Source organism: Saimiri boliviensis, chromosome 1, assembly GCF_048565385.1.
Source record: "Saimiri boliviensis isolate mSaiBol1 chromosome 1, mSaiBol1.pri, whole genome shotgun sequence".
NCBI classification, from domain to species: domain Eukaryota; kingdom Metazoa; phylum Chordata; class Mammalia; order Primates; family Cebidae; genus Saimiri; species Saimiri boliviensis.
The window spans coordinates 197,472,288-197,486,400 of record NC_133449.1 but is presented as its reverse complement, the minus strand read 5'-3'; the positions used below and the strand labels follow the sequence as shown (position 1 = coordinate 197,486,400).

The 14,113-nt window shown below is 35.6% G+C and overlaps 1 protein-coding gene across 14 annotated transcripts in view; it reads left to right on the top strand.

The window, feature by feature from the left end:
• APC (APC regulator of WNT signaling pathway) overlaps nt 1-14,113 on the top strand; it is a 145,514-nt gene that overhangs the window by 89,985 nt on the left and 41,416 nt on the right. For all 14 annotated transcript variants that reach the window (XM_074382618.1, XM_074382592.1, XM_074382572.1 and 11 more), the window contains 2 exons: nt 1,174-1,257; nt 7,401-7,505. In XM_074382618.1, the coding sequence (XP_074238719.1) occupies nt 1,174-1,257; nt 7,401-7,505 (189 nt within the window). The remainder of the gene's footprint in view (nt 1-1,173; nt 1,258-7,400; nt 7,506-14,113) is intronic.

The window sequence follows — 14,113 nt, the reverse complement described above, 5'->3', positions numbered from 1 at the left end:
AACTATAGAATTACTACAGAAAATGGTACAGCATTGTCAGTACTTGTTTTTAAAACCTATGTTTTTGATCTCTCTTAACTAGCTTTATGAGAGATTTGCAAGGTCTTTATTAATAAGTGACTTGTTTTTTCTATTTCTACTAGTATTCATAAAAGTTAAAATGAAGTCTAGCTTTAAAACGTGCGCGCGCGCACACACACACACACACACACACACACACACACACACACACACACCCCTTTTCCTCACATCATTTCCATTCCATGTGGTTCAATCTGTAGTTACGGCTTTGTGGCCACTTGATGGTCTCTGTATATTGGAAAAGCAAAAGCTCAAGCTCTATCCTTTTTGTGATCCTGGTTTAGGAGATAAAAATAATGTTTAGCCACAGTTAGGTACTTGGAAAGGCTGAAAAATACTACTAACTTATGACAGAAGTAACTTTTGGGAGAGTTGGGCCTACTGTTTAAACCAGGAGTCCCCATCCCCTGGACCATGAGCGAGCATTACCAACTGAGCCCTGCCTCTTGTCGACATCAGTGGCTGCATTAGACTGTCACAGGAGAATGAACTCTCTTGTGAACTGTAGGAGTGAGTAGGTTCCTTATGATAATCTGTCTAATGCCTGAGGACCTGAGGTGGAGCAGTTTTATCCTGAGACCATCCCCTGCCCCAGTCAGTAGAGAAATTTCTTCCATGAAACCAGTCCCTGGTGCCAAAAAGGTTGGGGACCCTGATACTTAACAAAACAAATCAGCTGTTCTTTCCCTGTTTATATAAATTGATTATATTGTATTAATGTCTGGATTAATATAAAAGATTAAATGTGGTAAAATGTTCTCTATTGAAATATTTTTTGAGAATAAATTTTTGCAATGTGTATTCTATCAATTTTCGTAATTCATGCAACATAAAATGAATATGATATATGACTTGTATTTCTCCAGTTTTACTAAACAGGTATAGAAATCTGTAGAATAAAGTCAGAACTATTTTTAAAAATTGAACTGACCCCAGTTTGTTATTAAAGGGTGAATATATTTATATGTCTAGCTTTTTAAATAAGAATGGTTTGGCATAACCCTGAGCTGTTAAGTGGTAGCCATAGTACGATTATTTATATTAATGTTATTAATAAAAACATAACTAATTAGGTTTCTTGTTTTATTTTAGCGAAGAATAGCCAGAATTCAGCAAATCGAGAAAGACATACTTCGTATAAGACAGCTTTTACAGTCCCAAGCAACAGAAGCAGAGGTTAGTAAATTGCGTTTCTTGTTTGTAGGTATAAAAATATGTAGTTATTCTAAGAAAAGAAAATATGTATAATTTAATATGGCACCATTAAAATATAGGTGTTCTTTCAGAGAATTTAAATACCATAACTTTTTTCATGAAATTAAATTAACAAAAGTTTTGACTATTTTGATTTTATCTAACTTTTGGGCAGTTAAAATGTATAGAGCTGTAAATATAGATACCTTACTTTAGCTGTCAGTTTACATATAATCAGATAGTTAATTAATTTGGCTATTATCAATCAGTAAGTAAAACTTTTTTGTAGATAATCCATAGTAAGAATTGATAATAGACATTTACCTGTGCTTACTCCACAAACCCCATTAAAATGATAGTAAAAGGATACAATGAAAAGAGCATAATGACCAGGGAAGGTGATGACCACAATAAAATTTGGGGAGCTGTAAAACAGGTAAACAAGTGATAACATTCTAGCATATCAGAGAGGGTTGACCCATGAGGCAGCAATAGGAGTGCAAAGTCATGAAGCAACTAGATACCTCTGGATATGAGAATAAATAAGGGTTAAAAGCAGGAGGATATTTGAAAATTTGTTAAGAAGCAGATGGAGTTTCCACAACCTCCCTACAACTCTGTACAGCTAGGTGACTGCTCCTTTCTAATCCCAACAAAAGATGAGAGCTTTTTCTTTTGGAGAGGTGGAGAGAGTAAACAAAGGGTCTTTGGTTAGAGGGTAAGCCTCGTTTAATAGAAGGTGAGGGTATCATGCAAAAACCTGAATTACATGAAAATTTACCTACTGAATGCTGAAATCCCCACTAGCATCCAGGCTTATAATCTCCAGGCAAGTTCCTGAAAAGAACTTCTATAAGAAATGTGACTAACCCTGATTCTGCTGAGAGAGCATTAAAAAAGGGGGGAAAAATGAGAAGAAATGTGACTAACCCAAGAAAATAAACTTAAAGAGACTTAAATGAAAAAATTCATCAGCAAAACAACCCACCAAGATCACTCTACAGAGTAGCTATAGTTGACAAAATCCATTCTTCAGGCATAGAGCTTCATTTAGCTTTTTCATAGATAGCCCACTCTTAAATTTGAGTGGACACTAACAACTACTAGACATTATAGATCATTCTAGAAGGGTTCAATACCCAAATAAAAGGAGTTCCAAAAAGAAAATAGAGAAACTAGACAGGAAATCAGAGAAATAAATCAAAATTTCCCAGAAATTTTAACAAGGGTCTTAGTTTTCAAAATAAATTGGTATCTCCAGTATCTGACATCATGTATGAGAATAATCTCACACTAAGGCACATCATGAGGAAATTTCAGATCACTGTGGATAAAGAGAATAGTCTAAAAACCTGGAGAAAGAAGAGAAAACAAGTTTTACATAAAGGAATAGGAATACAAATACCTTTATATTTCTAAAGAACACTGGAAGCTGGGAAGTAGGGTAGCAGTGTCTTAAAACTTTTTTTTAAAAAGAGACTTACATGGAACTAAGACTCTTTTTAAAAATGTGGGATGATCTAGCTGGGTTATTTTGTTAGTGAATCCTTCCATTTAAGTGAATCTTTTTAAAACGTCTCTGTCGCCCAGGCTAGAGTGCAGTGACACAATCGTGGATCACTGCAACCTCTGCCTCCTGGGTTCGAGTGATCCTCCCAACTCAACCTCCCAAATAGCTCATGTGCCACCATGCCTGGCTAATTTTTGCATTTTTTGTAGAGACAAGGTTTCGCCATATTGGTCATGCTGGACTCGAGCTCCTGAGCTCAAGCAGTCTGCCTGCCTTAGCCTCCCAAAGTGCTGGGAGTACAGGCATGAGCCACCGTACCTGACCCCTCTTAAAACTTTTGAAAGAAAATATGTGCAGTTTAAAAAAAAAAAAAAAAGGGAGTTGGGGAGGGGGTCAGTAAAAATAAAGAAAGAAAGAAAATATTTGCAGCTATGTTTTGACACCAGTTCTTTGACACTACTGGGTATTCTACAGTTGGGTTCAATTTTGATCCTAACTACCCAGTGTTAGAGTCAACTCCACAAGTAAAGGACAAAGTTGATCCCAAGACTGTCTACTTCAGACACCAGCCACAAGTTTTGGGTGTCCCCAAGCCACCAGGACTGCTGCCAAGCTGTCTATAAATTCCGCCCCATGTGAGTGTGCTGTATGTAGTACAATACCATTCTGACGCTAACTACCCAGAGTTAGCACAGCCCCAACAGGTTAAGAGCAGAGTACTTCACAAGACTGCTCTCACCTCAGATGCCAGCCACTAATGCTGGGTATCTCCAAGCCACTCAAACTTCTGCCCAGTAGGTTACAAATTCCAGGCTTCCCACAACCCCTTCACATTCAATAATTCATTGAAAGGACTCACAACTCACTGAAAGTGCTATACTTAGGATTAACAGTTTTATTATAGGAATACAGATCAAGAATGGCCAAATGAAGAGACATATGGGGCAAGGTCTAGGGAAATGGGTAGGGATGGGGATGCGGGTGCAGAGATTTCATGCCTTCTCCTAGTGGAATCTAGGCATGTCACCCTTCCAGCACTTCAGTGTATTCACAAACCAGAAAGCTGCACTGAGTTTTGACATCCATAATTTTTACTGGAATTTTATTCTGTAGGCATGATTAATAATTGGCCACATGAGGATTAAACTCAATGTTGAGCCGCCTATCCTTCCGGGAGATCAGTCTGGCCCAAAGTGCTAACCCTCTAACATGTTGACAGCCATCCATCCTGATGCTATCTGGTAGCTTGCCCTGAGTTGCCTCATTAGTGTAGCACACCCCCCATCACTCAAAAAATTCCAAAGGTATTTGAAGCTCTCTGCCAGGTACAAATGAACAAAGACCAGATGTATTTTTATTATACCATTCTAGCCTTTAGTCAAAGTGTTAAATTTGAGAGTGGAATAAAGACACTTAGATAGGTGAAGTCAAAAATATGTTTTTCTCATGCACCCTTTTCTGGAACCCATTGAAGGATATATTCAAGTGAAATGAAAGTGTAAAGCAAGAAAAATGAATTCTGGGGACTCAAGACCGAGGGCATATAATACAAGAGAAAGAGATGAGCAAAACTCCAGAGTAAAGATGAGGGGCCATCCTGAGATAAATGGTAAAGAAAGCAGTCAGTCCGTATTGGAACTATTGAGAGCATTCCAGGAGAGATTAAGTCCAAGAAGATGAAATCAGTAGAATACCTGCTGTTTCTGATGTATTGAAAGGAAAGGAAATTTACACAGTAGGGGAGAAACTGAGGATAAGTCATATGTACCCAGATAATCAAATAAACAGGACAATAAAGATAACCTTTAACTCCATGGACAAGAATTTATAAAGGAAAATAATCATAGTATACCACCTGCCAGCTATAATTAGAACTTAATAGTCAAAGTAATATAAATAGTAAAAAAATTTATGTAACAATTAAGTGGAACTGAAAGCATTAAACTGAAAAATGCAGAACTAGCCATTGAAGCAGGTTATTTGGAAATATGGGGGTAAGTATACCCCCTTCCCCAAAAAATTAGCTGAAAGAGATTACAAAGAAATAGTTTTTTAAAAACCATTTTCATCTATGTCTGGCTTTTTTAATACGTGAGGAACTTTGGATTTAGTACATCTAAATTTGAAGTATCTATTTGCTAAGTAGACAGTTTAGATACAGTGCGATAGTCATAATCCTAAAAACAGTTTAACATGACTGTCTTAAGCCAATATAAGTCAAATATTTGCAATTTAAAGAATGTGTTCATTTTTGCAGTGGACCCTTTTTTCCTGGCCCTTTGTAAGGACCAGAAAAAAAGCAGTATTTTTTGTTCCTTTTCAGTTCTGTTGGTATTGATGTATTTAGCATTCTACTTGTTATGACCCTTTTGGCTTTCTACTGTAGTTTTTATGTGTCTTTTTTCCTTAAGCAAATTCGTTATGGTCTATTTTTTAAATGATTTCTAAATAGGCAGTGTTTTGTTTTTAATTGAATAGCTTTAGTTACAATTAGTTCTTCCCCCTCCATCTTTCTTATATTCTGATTATTACTGTTTTGCGGCATCTAACAGGTTTTGATATTTCTAAATCACTAGTCACATTTTTTCTAGTTGATTGAATCTTTTATTTATATAATATAAAATAGCCCTCTATTTTATTTTATTTAATGCTGTTAACCTTGAATTTCATTTTGTTTGCTGTTAATGTTCCTACACTGGCTTTCTTTTTCTTAGCATTTACTCAATATATTATTTTATCTGCCTTTACTTCCAAATAATATTACTCAATGTATTATTTTCTCTGCCTTTACTTCCAAATTTTACCCACTAAGTGCCACTGTCTCACACTTACATTAATACATTAGCTCCTAACTGGTCTTTCCTGTGTTTCCTCCCTACTTAGACCATTTAAAATTTGTCTTAAAAATAAATAAATTTACATGCAAGGTTTTCCATTACTGTATTAGTAGTATGTGGGGCAATCATGCAGTGGCCTCACTATAACTTACAAGTAGAAAAGGCAAGAATGCCATCTAAGAATTACAGAAAAAGCAGCAAAATCAGAATTTTTTTTTTTTTTACCGTATTCTTTTTGTCCTACTTTCCTCCTTGTTTTTGATGCTTCAGCCACACCATGATTCTTTGATGTGCTAAAACAAGCCATGCTCAATCCTACCTTGGGTTCCTCTGCATGTGATCTGTTTTACCCAGAACGCTCATCTTCCACCCCTGTCATTTGCTTAGTTTACTCCCATTTATTCTTCAAGTCTTCACTCAGACAGCACTTCCTAAGAGAGCTCTTCCCCAAACCTCCAGACTATATCATATCCCTCTGTTATATATGCTTATAGCACCTTGTATCCTTTGTTCATAGCATTTGTCAGTTTTACCTTTGTTATTTCTGTCATTATTTGACAGTGTCCCTGACTAAACTGCAAAGTCCAAGACAGCATAGAACGATGTCTAGTTTTGCTGGCACTGTATTCCCCAGCAACTAATGCAAGTAACTAACATAGTAGATGGTCAGTAATTTTCTCTAATATATTGACATCTTCACTTATGTTAGTGTCAAATCTTTGTGGTCTTAAATTTATTTTGTCTCTAGGTTGACTTTGTGTCTTTTCTTATGGATTTCACTGAATTTTATAGCATGATTTTCACATAGTACTATATTATTCTATTTCTGAATTACTGAGTGCTACCTCACTTTTGCCAGCATATAACTAATAATATTTATTGATGGAAATGTGTATAAATTAATTTTTAAGTCACATTTTAAAAATTATCTAGGAAAGCTTGATGTTTAAAGAAATTCCATTAGGAATCATTTTGTAATTTAATTACCTACTGTTAGGTCAGATTTTTAATGTATAATTTTTATTTTAGGATATTGTTTTCCTAGAACAAGCACATAGGTATTTCTATAAAAGACAGTGAGAAATTCTTTTATTTCTTTAATTTTATGTTGGTATTTTTATAAAGTGACTGCTTTGTACTAGAGATAATCTATCTTGAAATGACTGCTTTTACTGGATATAATCTGTCATTTTAATTTCCTGTTGACAGATGGTGGTTGCATTAGAAAAGGCTTTGGGTTTTATTCATATCAGAATCTAAGAGCCTATCATTTTATTTCACCTAACTTTTATTAGAAGATATATATATATATATATATATATATATATATATATATATATATATATTTTCTGTGTGTAAATATACCTAAGTAGAAGATATTTGTACGCTTAGGTAATAGTTTAACTGTTTTATTTGCAGCTCCATTAAATGCCAGAATCATGTGACCTTACAGAAAAGATAGTTATTTGTTATACTTGGGTTATATTCCTAATAGTAATGTGAGCACAGCTGGTGGAGGATAACATTCCTGTGAGTCTCAGAAAATCCTTTGTCTTGTGCAGCTCTAATGCTCAAGGGACACACTTCACTTTCCTCTTACTGAGATAGTCGACTGCTAACCATACTGGAGGTTATGAAGTGTAACATGCAGTTCCATGCCTTTATTAGTCTGTATAATTGATGCATTTAGCACTTTAAAACAAAAAAGAGAAAAAGCTGTGGGCTTAAGAAAGCACACATCATTTTTGTATGTAATGATGTTAACTCCATGTTAACAGAGGTCATCTCAGAACAAGCATGAAACTGGCTCACATGAAGCTGAGCGGCAGAATGAAGGTCAAGGAGTGGCAGAAATCAGCATGGCAACTTCTGGTAATGGTCAGGTAAATAAATTATTTTACCGAATTTTAAAAAATTATTTAAATATTCAGAAAAGTGTGAAGTGGGATGGTTCTCAGAGTGATCTATAAATCTTACCTGTTTTCTTAGTCCTGAATGAATATTTCCAGAAGCATTCAGTACCAGTGTGCTGTCATTTCTCGTTATTATATCAACAATAATGCTGTAAAGATTTCTAGATCTATTTCTATAGCTATAGATTGTGTGTTTATGTTTTAGTCTGAAATGATTAATGTATTTTTTTTAAAAATAACTCTAAGCTGTATTTTGATTATATATATGATTTGACCCAGTTATTTTTGCTTCTCTTGAATAGGTTTGCTCTTTCACTAAGACATTCAGTACAAAGACATTTTTATGATTTTTTTCTTAATTATCATAAATACTTTGTTCTGTTCCATTGTACTTAAAGATTACATAAATCTAGAAATCCAAATCTTACTGAAAAAGATAATTGGTAATTGTCTTTAAATGAATTACTTTTTAAAAACAGAATTTCACTAAGTTGTTCTTAAAGGTAATTTTTCTACTGTTGATACAGAAAATTTTCTTAGTCTCTCCAGGTTACTTTTGATAGTATTGTTTGTAAAAAGAATGTGCTTCTATTATTTCATTAAAATGTAAAGCTTAAAATGCCTTATACTTAAGTATTTTAATTTATTTTACTGAGTTACACATACTTTATTCAGTGTTACTAGTTAGCATTCATTATACTGGAAAATAAGTGGTGAATTAAGACAAAGGCAATTACATTTAAACAACACATTTGAGTTATTTCTCTGTCTTTTGTTTAGGGAATTAGTTGGAATGTTTATATATTCCTACAGATATGTAGAATAAAGAAAAATTCAATCTTATATGACAGAAAACAATATTTACTTAGGAATAAACCTACTCTTAGTACTTTGGTTCATCTTCCAATTATTATGTACTTTGGAAACCTTACCTGTCCAGTAAGCTGGCTATGATAATTGGATCCTTATTACATTTACTACATCAAAACAAATTATAGGTAGATTAGATTTAATGTCAAGATGAAAACTATTAAAAATGTAAAAAGAAGAAAATGTGGGTAGCATTTTTATAATCATGTTGTAGGTGGGAGACCCATAAAGAAAGGATTAATAGATTTCACATTACAGCATGAGACTTCTTTATGTCAGAAAATCATAGCGAGATTACAAAACAACCAACCAAGATCATGTTATTTGCAAACATTTATAATGTCTAAAAAGTTAAAATTAAAGATGCAAAAAACGGTATTTATAAACCAACTATTTAAAGACTGTCTTAAAATGGTTCCAAGCAATCGTGGAAGAAAAAAATAAAATAAAATTTAAAAAATAAAATTAAAATGGGCAAAGGACATGAACAGGAAATAAAAGAAGAAATTAAAATGACTCATAAACATATGGAAAGATGATGATCAACTTTACTAATAATGATATATAAATACAAATTAAAACTAAAGTGAGCCGGGCACGGTGGCTCAAGCCTGTAATCCCAGCACTTTGGGAGGCCGAGGCGGGCGGATCACAAGGTCAAGAGATCGAGACCATCCTGGTCAACATGGTGAAACCCCGTCTCTACTAAAAATACAAAAAAATTAGCTGGGCATGGTGGCGCATGCCTGTAATCCCAGCTACTCAGGAGGCTGAGGCAGGAGAATTGCCTGAACCCAGGGGGCGGAGGTTGCGGTGAGCCGAGATCGCGCCATTGCACTCCAGCCTGGGTAACAAGAGCGAAACTCCGTCTCACAAAAAAAAAAAAAAAAAAAAAAAACACTAAAGTGAGATTTCGTGTGGGGCCATTGGGTTGGCAAAGATCAGTAACACTCGGTAATGGTGAGCAAACAGGCATTCTCATATATTGCTTTTAATTGTATGACATGAAACAACCTTTCTGGAGAGGAATTTTGTCAAATGCCTCTAACATTACATATAATGTGCCTGTTGTAAAGCTCATCATTGCAACAGCTAAGATTTTATGCTAATGAGATAATCAGTCAAGAGTGATCAGACATGTTTGAAGAGATTTGCTATAATATTAACAATAGCAAAAACTTAGGAATAACCTAAGTGGACATTTGTCATAAATTGGTTAAATTACTAGTCAGCTGTAGATTAGTTGTTAAGTGGCTCTGGAGTCACCAAACCTAGGAAATCACACTCCCTTGCTAACAACCTTAGTAACAAAAACTCTCTGAACTTGAGTTCATTTCCTCTTTAGTAACATAAGATGATGGTAAAACCTCTACTTCATAGAACAGTTGGGAGAGTTAAATGCAAGACACATTTAACACTGTCCTTGGCATATAGTCAGTGTTTAGTAAAAGGTAACAAATGCTTTTGTTAACAGCTATTAATAATTGTCTTTAAATTAACAAATATGTATTATATGTCAGATACTGTGTTGGACTCCGGAATTGAGAATTGAAGACAGACAGTCCCTGTCCTCATGGAACCTATATGGTACATCCATGCAAATATTTAAAATGATAAATCACATCTCTATTTATGTAAAGATTTAACTTTTAGCCTTCAGCCTTGCCTTTTCAAGTATATCCTTCATATTATAATCAGTTATTTTTCTATACACAAATCTGATTATATCACTTATTTGTTTAAACCTTTCAGTGGCTACTCACTTCCCATATCCTAGAATCCAGATTCTTGACGTTGCTTTCTCTTCCAAGAGTATCTCACAATATGTGCCCTTATCTCTCACCACTCCCTCAACTTCAGCTTCTTTAGTTCCTTGAGTATGTCCAGGCCTTCCACAGGAGATTCTTTTTGTCTAGAACTCACTTCTGCTTCAGTTCATTGTGTATGTTTTACTCATCTTTCCTCTCAGTTTAAATATCACTACTTCCTAGACATTTTCCTTCTCTCCACCTACCAGGAATAAATAAAGTACTCTTTGATACTATTCCTGCTCTCAGAGTGCTTAGCACAATTTACCATTGGTTTAATTGTCTTCCTCCCTTTTTTAAGTCCTTTAAGCCACACCTGTTCCCCACTATATACCAGACAACTAGTATGTACCTGGCAGAGAGTGAACATTTATGTTGAATATTAATAAATATTACTGAGTTAGGTAATTATAACTTTTTTTTTGAGACATAGTCTCACTCTTGCCACGCTGGAGTGCAGTGGTGCGATCTCGACTCACTGCAACCTCTGCCTCCTGGGTTCAAGTGATTCTCCTACCTTAGCCTTCTGAGTAGCTGGGACTACAGACTTGTGCCACCATGCCCAACTAATTTTTGTATTTTTATTTGATACAGGGTTTCACCATGTTGGCCAGAGTGGTCTCCATCTCTTCACCTTGTGATCCGCCCATGTCAGCCTCCTAAAGTGCTGGGATTACAGGCGTGAGCCACCGCACCCTGCCAATTACCATTTTTTTCAGTTTTAAAAAAGCAAATATGCTAGGCATGGTGGCTCACACTTAACAATCCCAACACTTAGGGAGGCCAAGTGGGGAGGATTGCTTGCAGGTAGAAGTTTAAGACCAGCCTGGGCAACATAGGAAGACCTCTTCTCTACAAAAATAAAATAAAAATTAGCCAGAAGTGGTAGTCTCAGCTACTTGGGAGGCTGTGGTAAGAGGATCACTTGAGCCCAGGAGGTTAAGGCCGCAGTGGGCTGTGATCGCACCACTGCATTCCAACCTGGGTGACAGGGCAAAAAAAAAAAATTTTTTTTTTTTTAAATTTTTTAGACAATTTTTTATTTGTCTAAAAAATAAAAATAAAATGTTAACAAGTATGTATGATCTCATTATGTATATATATATATATGTAATGTGTGTATATGCATAGAGAAATGTTCAGGAAAATGTTCTTTAAAATGTTAACGATAATTATCTCTGAGTGTTGGGATTTTTGTGGTTTTTTACTTATTTATTCTTTTGTGTATTGTTTTATTTTTTGTAATGAACATGTATTATTTTTATAATAACTAAGAACTATTTTCATTTTGGGAAAATAGAAGAAAGCACAGTTCCGTTTTGTGGTAGTTTAGGTTAAGACTGTGAAGTCTTACTTCAGAATCCTGCCATGACATACATCATGTTATTTATGTCAGTATAAGGATGGCAGAGGAGAAGACCTATTGAAAATAGTAAATCAGGGCCCAGTATCATTCCTTCTTCAAGTGACGAACTCTAATAGTGCTGTGGATTCAGATGTAAACATAACAAGTATGTTTGTTTAGCAGTAGCAATCATAGACTTGCCCACCAAATAGGTGTTTGTATGGCACTAATGCTGCTAATACTGTTTGGTGACTTTCAGTCACTGTTTTAAAACAATATTACAGGTATTCTGAGATCCTGATTGCTATCTGTGTCTGTGGGACCATGATTTGTTATGCCAGTAATCCTTTCATCTATCTTAATAGGATCTATACACATGACCACCTCTTGGGGTTTATTATTTTGTTTTATTATTTGCTCAAAAGACAAAAGCCACCGACATCAATTGAAAATGAAGATCAGTCTCTTTGACTTTCTCAGGATCAGAGTACCGTGCTCTGCCAAAGTTCCCGTCCTAGAGTGATTCTGTTCACCACCATGTGAGAATTTCTTCTACCCCTTCTCTTACCTGGTTTCCTGCCCACAATCATTCTGTTTGTAAAATCCTTCATTGGCTTCCCTTGATTCTTAAAAAATGGTAACCATTTATTGTGACCATATAACCTGGCCCCTACCTATCTTGTCAGCTTTGTGTCACATCTTGCTGTCGCCACTTCCACACTGGCCTTCTCTCAGTACCTCATATTTACTGGGCGTTCTCCTACCACAGCCTGTGCACATCTGTACCTGTTCCATGTAGTGCCCATTTTAACTCATTTTGCTCAATTAACACCAGTTCATGTGTGTCTGAGCGTACGCACCAGAGAGGCTCATATAGATGAAATCTCAGTATTATAGGCTGTTACAGCATGTTCCTCGCCTTTAAATACTGCTACATTTGCAGTTTTACATTAATTTGTGTGATGACTTGATTAATATTTGTGTTTCCCCCACTCAACTGTAAGCTCCAGGTAGGCAAGGATTCTATCTAGTTTTGTTCATTTTCATGCCCCTATAATTCCTGATAAATAATAGGTAACAATAAATATTTGGTGGTTGGAAGGCCGACTAACATCCCTGCTAATAAATAAATAAATGTTTGAAAAGGGGTTTCTTGATCTGTTTTTAATCTCTCATGGAAGTTAAATGGAAGGAAAAGCTTAGGAGTAAATTATACAGGCCAGATCCCTGCTTGCTTAGCATACAACTATGTGTATAATTTATTAGTTGGTTCTCAACTTTTCTTTTCCTTTCTTTTTTTTTTTTTTTTCCTTCTTTTTTGAGACAGAGTCTCACTCTGTCACCCAGACTGGAATACAGTGGTACAGTCTCAGCTTATTGCAACCTCTGCCTCCCAGGCTCAAGCAGTTCTTCTACCTCAGCCTCCTGGATAGTGGGGCCACAGGTGCACACCACTGCACCTGGCTAATTTTTTTATTTTTTGTAGAGGCAGGATCTCACTGTGTTTCCCAGGCTGGTTTTGAATTCCCAAGCTCAAGCAGTCCTCCAGTGTTGGCCTCCCAAAGTGCGGGGATTGGCCGGGCACAGTGCTCACACATGTAATCCCAGCCCCTTGGTAGGCTGAGATCACTTGAGGTCAGGAGTTCAACCTTGCCAACATGGTGAAACCCCATTTCTACTAAAAATACAAAAATTAGCTGGGCGTGGTGGTGTGTGCCTGTAATCTCAGGTACTTGGGAGGCTGAGGCAGGAAAATCACTTTGACCCAGGAGGCAGAGGTTGCAGTGAGCTGAGATTGTGCCACTGCACTCCAGTCTGAGTGACGGAGCAAGACTCTGTCTCAAGGGGAAAAGAAAAAAAAAAAAGAAAGATAAAGTCAAAGTGCTAGGACTACAGGCATGCACCACCATGCCCAGTCCATAGAAAGTTTTGACCGAGTAGCTTCTATATATCAAAGTGTTTTATGGCAATTACAATTTGACAGTTTACTGTGGTAATTGTATGTTAGGGAGTTCTGGGGTTTTGTAACTTGAAGAATTTAAGAAATTAGTTTTTCCAGTATCCTTTATTCTTTTTATAAGTTACATTGCTACTTTTGATTCAATCACATATATATAATGTTTTTATATAAACAATATTTTATGTGCTATACTACAACTTGCTCTTGCCATTTAATAATACTTCTGAGATATCTTTTCATATCTGTAGATGGTTTATACATATGGAAGTTTTTAATCTATTTTCTTCCACAATTTTTTTCTTTTTTTCAAGCAACTCCAGCTTTTCTATTTGAAATTTAGAACCAGATCTCTGGTAATAGCCAGTATATAATAATAAAGTTCAATCAAAAGTTGGAAAGAGATGGAATGATAGAAAAACTCACTCTACTGCTACTAGTTTTTAAAACTTTGTCTTATGGAAAATTTAAACATATACAAAGACAATAATATGATTAATATCCACATGTACCCCATTCACCTTAAACTCCCATTTTATTTTTTAAGAAGATTCCAGGCATCATCACCACTTCTTCCCTATTTCACTGTTTATTCACA